Below are 13,315 nucleotides of genomic sequence, written 5' to 3' on the forward strand. Positions count from 1 at the left end.
CTATTAGTATTTTAATCCATACCGCAAATGCTTTAATAACACCTTTAAAAATTACTTTATTGCATCCAGATGCTTTTAAAGAACTTTTCAATATACATGTTATCTTATATCTTAAATGTTCTTGTATCTTAAATGTAAACCATGATTTCGATGTATTCCCTGTGTAATGAATCTCTTACTTAGCTACATTGTAGGTGCGTCTGAGCTTTGTTGTTTATGATTTTTTTTTTTTTTTTTTCAAGAGTTGCACGTACTCAACAAAACTGATAAGACTCATTTGAACGCATTCCTAAACTCAACAGAATTGTGTGTGATTGGTTATAATACGCAACATTGTAAAAACGCCTAAAAAGAATTACGGTGCAGATCCTAATGTAATGCCGCAATTGCTTTCTATTCATTTTCTATGGCGTCAGATAGCTGTCTTTATTATGAGAGCGCACACACAATATAAGCAAGCACAGGAACAGAAATCGAGAGCGTAAAAACAGAAACTGAACAGATGAAACATAACCTTGTGGCAAGTAAAGCTGTCATCACGAGCGTATAAATTGTGAACCAGCACAGTTTTGAAGGTGGCAGCGATGTCTCAGTGTGATCGAACTCGTTTTCAGATTGGCAGCTCGCTCGCGTTATCATCTGCGCTCTCTCGGTTTTAAAATTCTCCTCGCTCTCGATTATTTTTTCCAACCGGAAACACGTCATGGATTAAGGCTTGACAAGACGATCACTGATCGATTAAACTGCCTTACTAAGAACTGCCACTAGAGTTCAGAATTGCGACTTTGGAGTTAATTGCCAACAACAACAGATAGAAGAAGAATTGCGACTCATCTGCTCACCTGCTTTACTGAAGCCATGGAATCAGGAGAAAACGTAAGTTTAAAATATTTCAAATATCACATGTTGATGCGTATGCGACTGAATAGTGAATGAGTTTTGTGTTTAATTGTAATGGCTAAAGCTGCCATTTTAAAAAGACATTAATAGGCATTTGTGTAAAACTAGCGACCTAGGCAAATAACCAACAGCCAGCAGAGGGAAAACTAGCAACAGCAGTTCAATTATCATTCAATCATTTCAATCATTTATTTGGTGAAGAGGTGTTGTGAAACATACTTCTACATAAAGTGTACTTGCTAAAACTATATAATTAATAGCCTGCTGATGGCATGTGTGTTTATGTCTCCTTTACATGTCAATACGTTACTAAAAAATCACCTTATGAAAAATACAGCTAAGACCAGCATAAGCAGTTAGCTGGTTTAAGCTGGTCCTTCCAGCCTGACCAACTAAGTCCAGCTACACCATCTTAAAAAGTGACCAAAACACAGCTAGAACAGCTTGCTACACCAGCAAAACCAGCTAATACCAAACTGGGAGTCCAGCTAAAACCAGCTCACCAGATTATGCAGTTTTCACTAATTGTAGCTTCAAAAAGCAAAACCTCTGAACTACCATACTGTGGCTTCAAGATAAAAAAAAACCTTAGTAAACAGTGGTTAAGTGCAAGTCAGAAGAGATATTAATATATACTTTGTGTTCATTTGTCCTAGAGCACTATGAGGGAAATAGTGAGCACAGCTCAAAACCTCATTACCGTAATCAACAGCACACTGCAGTCTCCTAGGTTAACTAGTCTCCAGGTTAACCAGACAAGAGGACAGCACGTCAGCAACCCACAGGCTTCACCCCAACCCTCCGTCAGCCACCCACAGCCCTCGCCCCAACCCTCCGTACAGCAGGAAATGATAAGGTTCTTTTTTTCTGTGTTTTGTGATTGATAAAATTCTGTAGGTTTTGTGAAATATATTAGTTTATAGTATGCATATACATGTGGGAATTGTTGTTTGTATCATTTTAGATCATTTCCAGGAGTTTTTCAAAAGGGGTTGAAGGGAAAATAAAAGTTCGTCCCCATGAAACGCAAGGCACCAAAGGCAGTTGTGATGTCATTTTACCTTCTGCCTCGCATGACTACAAAAACTCCTAAAGGCAGTCATGAATTCAAATTGATTGAGGCCGGACTTGGGAAAAGAAGCTTAAAAGTTAACGATAACATCAGTCATGCAGAAGTATGTGCTAGTAGCAGTATAATTCTTGGACCATACTTATATAATGCACACTCGCATTGTAAACACATTTTATTTATATACAGTTGTCTGAGATGTTGTGTCTTGAATTTCCCAAAATGCAAGGCTTGGATGGAGGCTGGCTGCTGTATAAAGCAATGGGTATTGTATGATTTTGAGATTTTATGATTTAAAACATTTTTGCTCTTTTACTAGCATTTCTATTATTCAGTTTTGCTATATTCACAGGTGGAAGTGGACAGAGGCCCCTAACTGTGATTGCTCCAGAATCAGAAGGCTACACAGGAGCACTAGTACAAACAGCAAGCAATTGTGGCAAATCTGTTCTTTATATTGTGCCACTTCAACTGGAAATTGATATGACTCCATTGCCACTCAATTCCAAAGAATTTGATAAAATGCCAAAAGCTCACTGCAGTAGATGCAATGAACAAATGCCATTACAGCTCCTGGCAATCCATGTCAACTCCTGTAGCAGTGTAAGTTTTTCTGACAGTGATGAATCAATAACTGTGGATGCTGCAGAAGGTGTGCATGATGAAGGCAGCAAAGAAGTAAGTGACCGTGTTTTAACTATTTGCTTGTATTTTTAAAACCACAATATTGAGTTTTGCCATGTAATGCCATTGATATTTTTTTATAGCTATTCAATTGTGACTCTGATGTGGAATTTGTTCCACCTGTTCTGAATGCAGAACCATCCAAAAAGGTAATTGTTGTTATGGAATCTTCTTTTTTTCTAATTTATAGAATTATATACCCTGCTTATGTTCCCTTGTATGTATTCTCATATTTTCAGAGTGAGTATGCGTCTTGCCCAATATGCCAGGCACCATATCCTCTTGATGTTCTAGAGGTGCATGCAAGCACATGTGGTGAGAGGTAGGAGTGGTTAAACTATCCTATGTTCTGAAACACATCAGGTTATTGCAGAATAAAATATGAAATTCAGATTATTTGTACTTCATGTAATTTACTTTTTGTGATTAATTGTATAATTTCTCATTATTAGCTTTTTAAATGTAATTTATGCATCCAAATGTTACCTAGGTTTAAAAACATGTTTCATTAACGTTCAATAGTTCAATTTTGTATCATTACTGTTATGAAGATACAAAAGTTTTCCCATTGTGACATTGTTCTCTTTTCTATTGTATATATTTGTCAGACATGAAGAAAACCAAAGAACCTTGGATGTAGAAAAAAACGAGCCTAAAAGGTCAGAAAGGATTACAGTAGATAAATTGTGAAATTGTGTGCGTGTGTGCGTGCGCGTGCGTGTGTATGTATGTAGACACACATATGTGATTGAGTTGTCATTTTTTCCAGCCTTGATGACATCCTGCAAAATCTAGCTGAACAGGTGGACAACTCTCAGACTTTCTCAGTCTGTGTCACTCGATCTAACTTCTTTCATCGTGCTCTTCAACAATGGAAAAGACAAAAGAAAAGCACCCCAAAATGCTCCCTTAAAGTTTGTTTTGTTGGAGAGGCAGGTATAGATACAGGAGCAATAAAGAAGGAGTTCCTTACTGGTAACACTTTCATTTTTTGGTGTATCAATTGTTGTTAACAATATCGCAATGATATTCTGTTCTTGTGCTGTTTAACTTTAGTGCACTTATTTTGGCAGACCTGATGAATGGAATTGAATTGCGCTACTTTGAGCCAGGCCCTGACAACAAGGGAAAGAATCCTATATACTCAATAAGTGCCCTGGAGGAGAGCTACTTCAGGTTTTAAGAAAACCTTTTTATTGCATTAAGTTTACTTATGTATTTTCCTTTTGTGTGTGTGTGTGTGTGTGTGTGTGTGTGTGTGTGTGTGTGTGTGTGTGTGTGTGTGTGTGTGTGTGTGTGCGTGCTGTACACTTGAATATAAAGTTATGCATTCGGGTACATGGGAAAGTGTACTCAAAGTTTTGATTGGTGGTGTTCATGTTTGGAATTTCTCTTTAAATATCCTTAGGAGCTTTGGAGAGATCATTGCTTGCTCCTTGGCTCAAGGAGGTCCAGCACCTGACTTCATGCGCAATTGGTGCTACACCTATCTTGCTACAGGAGATTTTGACTGTTTGGTGGTAACCTCTGAAGATGTCACAGATGTAGAAACCATCGAATTGATTGAAAAGGTATAGCAATAGTAATGGTATATGCAATATTATGGGGTGGTTTCCCAGACAGGGATTAGACTAGTCCTAGACTAAAATAAATGTAAGAGCTGTCCAAACTAAAAACAACTTGCACTGACATATCTTTAAATACATCAGTGCCCTTTATTTAGCCTCAAAATGCACACAAGTAATGTTTTTAGTAAGGCATGTTTGTTAAAACTATTTAAATTTCCTAATTAAACTAAGGCCTAGTCCTGGTTTAAACTAATCCCTGTCCGGGAAACAGGGTTTAGACTGGCCAGGGTTTAGATTAATCCAGTACTAGGCTTTAGTTATATTAGGGCATTTAAGTAGTTTTTACAAACAAACCTTACAAAAAAACAAAAAGAAAACAATACTGGTGTGCATCTTAAAAACAAAACAATGGCACTGGTCTATGTTAAGATATGTCAGTGCAAGGCGTTTTTAAATTAAGGCAGCTCAAACATGCATTTTAGTCTGGGACTAGGATGAAACCACCCATAAATGTTTTAAATGCAATTTATCTGCTGTATTAAATGAGCGTTTTGCCTATCTGTACACCTCAACAAAAAGTAAATACCTTCAGTATATGCTCTCATATTTTGTGAAAAGCTATTTAACAAAGTTAGTGCACAAAATCCTCCTGAAGATGAAGTGTACTGTTTTTTTTTTTAAGAGCATAAAATATATTGTGCAATTACATACACTAGGTGTCCCATCAAACCTTCAGTTTAAAAGTATGTGTGCACTGCATGTATCATGTAACCTGTATGTTACAGGTAAGAATAGCCACCGATGACGAATTACGGGGTCTCACTGATGATCTGCTTTCCTGTGGATATACGGGTCTCATAAAAACAGACAGAAAGGACCTAATAATAAGGTTTTTAGTTACTTAAATGTATCTCAATGACTTACCAACTGAAGCTTTTTAAGTATAGGTTATTGATGGATCTAAGTGTTTTCTAGTACTTTTTTGATAAAAGCCTAAAATCTAACATTATGCATAATTTATCTTGTGTTATTAAGAGTGGAATACGTTTATACTAAAAAAAAAAAAAAAAAAAAACACTATTGATTTTATCCTTCAGAACAATCATTCTACACTCCCTGGCCCGAGTTCTGCCCATGCTTGACCAAATGCGAAAAGGCTTGCAGCTCTACAACCTTCCAGATGTGATGGAACAACACATGGACCTCTGTCGGCCCTTGTTTGTGCCACTTCAGGATAACAAGGTAAAATCGTTCGAATTTAGTTGAAGCTAGGCATAAATTCTGTGATAATTATTATTCTTTTGTCTTTATTAGCCCGATGCAAACTTCCTTATGGCAAGCTGCAAACCTGACTTGAGTGAAAAAGGCACCTCAAGACACAATCTTGAACAAAGTATTCTGAACTACTTTCAAGATTTTCTTCAGGAACTAGAGGATGTTGGTACGAAGCTTTAATTGTGCAGATTTGAGTTGCTTTTGTAAGTGAAAATTAAATGTAGTATTTTACTTTATTAGATGCAATTCCTGAGCACTTTGCTGAAATCGAAGACTCAGACACTGAAGTGGTTTCAAACACCAAGACACTTACAGTTCCGGCTGTCCTGCAGTGGTTAACTGGCCAGGCACACAAGCCAGTACTACCAAGTGAGAGAAACAATTTTGAAATTCATGTCAAATTCAATCATGTCTGCCAACAGGAAGCACATGTAATTTGTTTTCCAATAGTTAGTGCTTGTACCAAGACCATAACTTTTCCAGTGGCACACATGAGCTCATACAGTGAGTTCAAACATGTGCTAACTCTGGCTCTGCGTTTTGGGAATGTCTTTGGTAGAGTTTAATTTGTGGAACAATGAAGACAATGATTATAGTACAGCATAATGTTTTTGCACAGTTTACATTTTATTTTCCTTAACATTGTGTAAAAAAAGATTTTACAATGTAAATGGCAAAATGAGAGTGCCATGATTGTTACCAGTTTTTTTTTGTTTTGTTAGTTTTTGGTATATGCAGCATGTTAACCATGACCTTGTTAGTCATTGTTGTTCGAGTTGGCAAGAATTCCATGTATGTACTGTACCATGTTCAAATAAATGTCTCTGCCAAAGCATTGTGATGGTCCTCTAGGGTTTACAGTGGTTTGTAACTGTTCCATTTCTTCAGGACTAAATGGGATGGAAATTTCTGGTACTTCAATTCCATAATGCGATGCGTGTGGGATCCCTACATTTTCCCAGTCAATGGTGTTGTCTTCAGCAGGCTGCAACAACACAAATGCAGACATTTATGGGGAGCTGTTCTGAACTGGCTATACTTTTAAACCGTAGAGTGTTTTTACAAGAATTTGGATTTGTTAAATTTATACTGTTATTGTGTGTATACCTGCTCTAGATGTTCTGGTTCAGTGGTGGAATGTTGAATATGGCCCATGACCCACAGCTGGTTTGGAGTTAGGTTTTGCTCCGTGCGTAGTGGGTGGTTGTCCCAACCATCACTGAACTTTGCCAGGTCGTCATTCAGCCGAGGTAGGAAGATGTAGTGAACACAAAACATGTGAACGTTATTGGAAGGATCAAGTAGACCATCTTCTTCCAAACCATGCAGAACCTCGTAGTAGACCTGGGTCACAGCCATCCATACGTCCCTCCACAAACGCTCGATTCTGAAATTGTTAATATTTTAGAGTGTAATTAATTTGCATTGTAAATTTCTAAGGATGTATTACAAATCACACACACCTCTGATTATGTACACTCTTTCCTGACACAAAGCTGCCTCGTCCAGTCCCCCGCACTGTAAACATGCAGCGTGCTATGCCCAGGTTCTCGACCCCTTGATCGCCTCTTACTCTGCATTTAGAGACAAAGAAAACTGTTTGTCTTTTGAATTAAATAATAGGAGTCTGCTGCCGTGTTGATTCAAGAAAAATGTCTATAGGGATACCACCCAGGTGAAAAAGTACACTTATATTTTAAAAATACAATATTTCAAAAATAGGTTCAAGTTTACTACATATCTTTCATACAAATATTTTTGGCGCATTTTAGTTCATATTCATGGTGTCTCAAAACAGCACAGATAAGTACACTTAGATGTTCTTAAAGGGATAGTTCACACAAAAATTAAATTCTGTCATTTATTCACTCTCATGTTGTTACAAATCTGTATAAATTTCTTTGTTCTGGTGAACACGAAGAAAGATATTTTGAGGAATGTTTGTAACCAAACCATTCGTGAGCCTCATTCACTTCCATAGTATTCTTTTTTCCTACTATGGAAGTCAATGGGGCTCATGGTCGCTTTGGTTACAAACATTCCTCAAAATATCTTTCTTCGTGTTCACCAGAACAAAGAAATATATACAGATTTGTAACAACATGAGACTGAGTAAATTACAGAATTTTTGTTTTTGGGTGAACTATCCCTTTAAAATTCTTATTATACTAAAAATTCTTCTTTAGTACTTTATTTTCACACACTAATTTTGTACTTAAAGCATTATGGAAATGTACTTTATTTTCACCTGGGCAGCCTTGGAAGAGTAAAGCAGCATACCTTGACGGCCAACCAAACCGCTGCACAGATTCCAGGAAAAAAGCAAGAGCAGTGCTTGACTTGTTATTATTTGCAGCATTCAGGTACAGGACCTAACAACAACAAAATAATGTTATCCTGTCTGAGAGCCTATCAGGAACACACAAGCTGACTGACCAGTGCACGCATCATATTTACCTTTCTTGAGTAGCCATCCACATTGCCAAATATCACAATGTTGTACCTTACACAAGTAAAAAACACACTGTTAAACAATTTTAAAATTAAGTCATATGAAATTTGAAGATATTATTTTAACCATCCTAACCCACAGGAATATAAAATCATGCGTTTAAATTTTTTTTTTTTAAATATAACATTTTATGTTAAAGGGAAGAAGGCACTTTCAATACAAACCAATATGAGCACATAACTAACTACTGGTACTACTAGTGCCATATCATGCAAACCTTATTAGTTTATGATTGGTGTCGATGTGGGCAAGTGACAGTGGACCCCGGACAGAATAAGTTCGTCTTACTGTGCTCCCCATGCGTGTCATTCGGGACAGAACTCCAGCAGAGTCTATTCTGTGCATGGACGCTTTAATTCTGTCCCACTGAACACGATAGCCGTCAGACTGTAACAGTCCTTTGACAAATCTGTATCCAGCATACAGGACTCTTGCTTTAACAGCAGCAACTTTGTTGTCCAGTTCTTCATCTGACATAGAGCTGTATGAAGTCTTTGTTGAAATGCCAAGTTCTCTCATTCTTCTGAAAATTGTGCTCTGACTAAGACCGAGTAGATTGGCCACACACTTAACAGGTAATGGTATTTCAAAAAGATATGTCAGAAAATCAGCGGACAGCTCACATTTTGGACGTCCCCTTTCCCCTTGCTCAAGTGTGAACAATATAGGTCGTTGTTCTTCCTCTATGCCAGCATGCACTAGTCTGCCTAATTGTTTCAGACCCTCTGTTATGGGGGGAGGTATATCAAAGATTCGGGATGCTGCATCAATTAAGATGTACTCTTGATTACAAACATACTCCAAATAATCAAGGTCAATAGAAGACTGTTCAAGGATCCACTGAAGTCTTGTCGTCAGACGTTCTAGTATGCTACGTAGGATTTCCTGAAAGACCAAGAAACACTGCTAAGTCTTTTTGAGCTACAATACACTAGCTTTGCTTTAAATGTGTAATTTAAATGCATTGTATTAAAATGTGACTAATAAGTTATAATTTCTGTAATGAATATGAAAACTGTTTCATTTAAATGATTGAAATGCATCAGTCCATAAACTAACTGGCTACTGCTGTTGCTTGTTTTCCCTCTGCTGGCTGTTGGTTATTTGCCTAGGTCGCTAGTTTTACACAAATGCCTATTAATGTCTTTTTAAAATGGCAGCTTTAGCCATTACAATTAAACACAAAACTCATTCACTATTCAGTCGCATACGCATCAACATGTGATATTTGAAATATTTTAAACTTACGTTTTCTCCTGATTCCATGGCTTCAGTAAAGCAGGTGAGCAGATGAGTCGCAATTCTTCTTCTATCTGTTGTTATTGGCAATTAACTCCAAAGTCGCAATTCTGAACTCTAGTGGCAGTTCTTAGTAAGGCAGTTTAATCGATCAGTGATCGTCTTGTCAAGCCTTAATCCATGACGTGTTTCCGGTTGGAAAAAATAATCGAGAGCGAGGAGAATTTTAAAACCGAGAGAGCGCAGATGATAACGCGAGCGAGCTGCCAATCTGAAAACGAGTTCGATCACACTGAGACATCGCTGCCACCTTCAAAACTGTGCTGGTTCACAATTTATACGCTCGTGATGACAGCTTTACTTGCCACAAGGTTATGTTTCATCTGTTCAGTTTCTGTTTTTACGCTCTCGATTTCTGTTCCTGTGCTTGCTTATATTGTGTGTGCGCTCTCATAATAAAGACAGCTATCTGACGCCATAATTTTCATTTTATTAGCAACAGACGCAATATATTGAATTTGTTTGTGCAGGGGAGTAGGGCCTATGTCCAATTTAGGTGCATTTTTTTGCCCCAGGTCCCGGTGGCCAGGGGAAGGCTAAGCCTTCCCTATAGCCTTACACACGCTCCGCCTATTGTTTATAATGTACAATCATTAAACACAATAAATCCTATACTATTTTAAATGGTTTTCAGAACAAAACAAGACAACAAAACAGTGTTTACATTTATTTCTGGCATCTCGTTGTCCTTTCCGTGAACTTTCGTAGAGCCGTGAACCACAAATGAACCAACTCAGTAGCATATGCTGTACCAAAGTTGACATTTAACTGTTGTTTTTATTATATATATATATATATATATATATAATTTAAACTTCTTTATTGGGTTAAATTCCTTATTTTCTTGTCTTTCCTTATTTGCTTGTCTATTCACTTGTGCTTATATGACTATCATAAAATAACATGGTATGTCATTAATGAACCTTTTTAAATGCAAAAATAATAAAAAAAAAAAAACGTATAAAAATCGAGTGCTTGATAATGCCTGAATGATATAATGATAAAGCAAAGTATTAAAAATAGAAGCAGTCATGACCGGCAATACTGTTTTGAGCAACTAGAGCTAAAGAATTCGTTAAAAAGCCATTAGGGCATCTAGTGGTGAAAACATGGCATTACATAAGAGTATTTTCTTTCTCGCCACTAAATGCCTCAAATTTGCCTCGTTGCACTGGAAGAATAGGCATATTAAAAAACATTTTTTTTTAAAATGGCCATCCAAAATATGGAGCATTTTATTTAGAACCAAAATCAATGCACATTATGTGTTAATAATTTCTAGAAATTGCTGCAAACACAGCCAAACGTCTGTCCTGATTAATCTTATTCAAATATGTTCACAGCACGGAGTTTTTGGAACTATTGAGAGCTCCATGAACTACATGACCGTGTGGCACGAGATCAAAGCATGTCACAACTCCTTCTCAGCGGTTCTGGTACAGCGATATTACTCTGCAATATGCAGGTATGTCCTACACGTTTCTGTCTGTCATTTTGTTGGATGTCATTTTACACAATTGTAGCTATTCACATTCAAAACACGGGTGCTTTGATCATTGTCTGTGTGTGCAAATCGGCATATTCAGCTTCTCACATCATAGCTGCCAGTTCAAATTTCAACTTACAAATACGAATATTATAATGACAAGCGTGCACGTTCAAATCAACAAGCTCTCAAGTGTTGCCTCTGTTTTACCTTCATACAGTATTCTCTGTAAGCTGGCAAGTGCAAACATTTAATGTTTGATTGCAGCTCAAAATTAAGCTTATTTTGTTCATTTTAAAGCAAACTGGATTTTTCAGTTTATTTAATGGCAAATAACTAATGCAAATTGGATTACCACAAATGATCTGTGCTGAATTGGTCTGGTCTGGTTCTGTTCATCATTGATTGGATGAGAACCGTTCAATATTATTGGCTGTGGAAATCAATGGGTGTGACTCATTATACTATAAGCAAAGCGCTGTAAGTGACGCGCGCTCTGCGCAACCAAAACGGCGTTTTTTACGGCGTTAAATGGCGAAATGAACGGCGTAAAAAGCGGCACTTTTCTTGCACATTAAAACGCCGTAAAATACGGCGTCATTGACGTATTTTCGCGCGTTTTTTACGGCGTTTATAGTCACAACAGCGTATTTTGCGGCGCCAATGCTATTTAAAACGCCGTATTTAACGGCGTTTTGTATGTAAACGCGTTTCATCTATAGCGTAATTCTGACCCTTTTGGCTTGCCATACGGCGGTGCCCCCACCCCACGGGCAGACTCACTGATAGTGGTTTACCCATTTCTAGCACATACCACCTTAAATGGTATATTAATAATGCCCTATTCCCCTAAACATGTGTAATTGCTGATGTATGCTCATGAATAGGCCAACCAATGTGTATTTTTTTTTCTAAATAAAGATTCATAATATTTTGAACATTCAATGAATTGACAGATGCACTTCCACTTACGATTTACTTTAGCTATTTAATTTTATTTATTTTTCATTACAATTTATTCACTTTAAATAAATTAGAATATAAAATTATATGATTAACAGGAATTGTAGTTGCTCAACACCACAGGAACAGTTGAAAAAAAAAAAGTCTTAACTCACAACTCCAGAGGTTCACGGAACGAGAAGGGGGACATCGTTTGACATCATATTCCCCTCCATGTCCGATTGAGAAGGACGTTTTGCAAAGGTCACAAAAAGCCCTCTCGGTATGAAAGGTGGTATAACACCTTTCAGCCACAAATATTCATTTTCCCAGTCTTTCTTGTACCCACACCTTCTCTTTTTAATTGATGATGGCGGTGCCTCAGACTCATCTCTTTCTCCATTTTTCGAATTGGAAAGCGCGCATCTAAAAGTTCCTACCAGTGTGTCTGGTCTGCACGTGAGAGCGCTGTCATGACAACAACGAAAAAGTTGACAACAACCTAGTCAGCAGTTCAAGCGAGGGGTGGGTGTGGCAACAGTAGCGTGCTGAACTGTCAAGTAATGTTCGTTTGGCAGCCTGGGGCTCGAGGATGTAGAGTGATCAACTTTTTTTTTGAGCAGCATTGATTATGCGTGACACGGTCTCAATTTGCGGGACGCATGAATTGGGCTTCAAACGCTGTGCGCGCACGCGCTACGCGGGACGGGTGGCCACCCTAGCTGAAGTGCGGTAAAGTTGGTTTTATGTTGGACATTCGTTTGACATTCGGCTTGGAAATTTAGGGAGCGTCTCTAAAGTGTGAACAAAAAAAAAAACAAAAAAATATAAACACACACACGGCTATAAAACATACGTAGCATTATACAAATGTACTATTAAACATTTTAACAAAAAATGTTTTGGTACAAAAACACATTAGCTTACACAACGATTTTTTAAAATGTCTTCATACTTCATTCTTTACTTCATACTTCTTCATGCTTCTTCACCACGGTACACAACCATCAGCAAAAAATTCACATGTGTCACACCTTATATAGCTTTGTGAACATTTTTTTTTAATATTTATTTTATGGGACATTGTAAATAGGCAAATGTCTCTTCTAAAGAGAGAAAAAAAAATATCTTCATGGACCTGACAGAAGCTGGAATCGAACCGAGGTTACTGTAATGTTTGTACTTCACGGGCAAATGCTCCACCGCAACACCACCTAACCTTCTTTGATTAATTTTGTAGTATCATATGTACTAAAATGTTTCAGAACATATGCCCTGAAGTTAATTGTAATTGTAACACAATCGGTTTGTTTGTGTTAAAAACGTAATAAAGCTGCTGGTAATAAAACCTTACTATTTCACAACTGTTGTAATGTCTTCACATTTCTTTTCATGCACGACTCAGCAATTTATCTAACAGAAAAATGTATAAAAGTTCCTCGTCATATGACCTGATGACGTTGTAAATTGTACTTTAACCTGACATAAGCAGGAACCGAACTCAGGTTCTTGTGATGTGTTCTATTCACTGGCAAACACTCTACCACAACACCACTTCTGCTTGTTTGTGTAACATCATA

The 13,315-nt window shown here is 37.4% G+C and overlaps 1 protein-coding gene across 1 annotated transcript; it reads left to right on the forward strand.

Annotated features, from left to right (window-relative positions):
• The first annotated feature begins 2,527 nt into the window (after window positions 1-2,527).
• Window positions 2,528-6,103, forward strand: LOC141284453 (G2/M phase-specific E3 ubiquitin-protein ligase-like). The gene is made up of 11 exons (XM_073817424.1): window positions 2,528-2,647; window positions 2,737-2,802; window positions 2,893-2,975; window positions 3,262-3,312; window positions 3,423-3,628; window positions 3,727-3,829; window positions 4,062-4,224; window positions 5,007-5,110; window positions 5,319-5,463; window positions 5,536-5,662; window positions 5,776-6,103. The coding sequence occupies exons 1-11, from the start codon at window positions 2,528-2,530 to the stop codon at window positions 6,060-6,062; spliced, it is 1,455 nt and encodes a 484-aa protein (XP_073673525.1). The 3' UTR covers window positions 6,063-6,103.
• The last annotated feature ends 7,212 nt before the right edge of the window (window positions 6,104-13,315 follow it).

Source organism: Garra rufa, chromosome 14 (genome assembly GCF_049309525.1).
Source record: "Garra rufa chromosome 14, GarRuf1.0, whole genome shotgun sequence".
Taxonomy (NCBI): domain Eukaryota; kingdom Metazoa; phylum Chordata; class Actinopteri; order Cypriniformes; family Cyprinidae; genus Garra; species Garra rufa.

Coding starts and splice junctions, on each gene's coding strand:
- LOC141284453 (XM_073817424.1), top strand. CDS start 2,528: ATGCCATTACAGCTCCTGGCAATCCATGTCAACTCCTGTAGCAGTGTA. Junction 2,976..3,261: donor GCAAGCACATGTGGTGAGAG/GTAGGAGTGGTT, acceptor TATATTTGTCAG/ACATGAAGAAAACCAAAGAA. Junction 5,663..5,775: donor TCAGGAACTAGAGGATGTTG/GTACGAAGCTTT, acceptor TCGAAGACTCAG/ACACTGAAGTGGTTTCAAAC.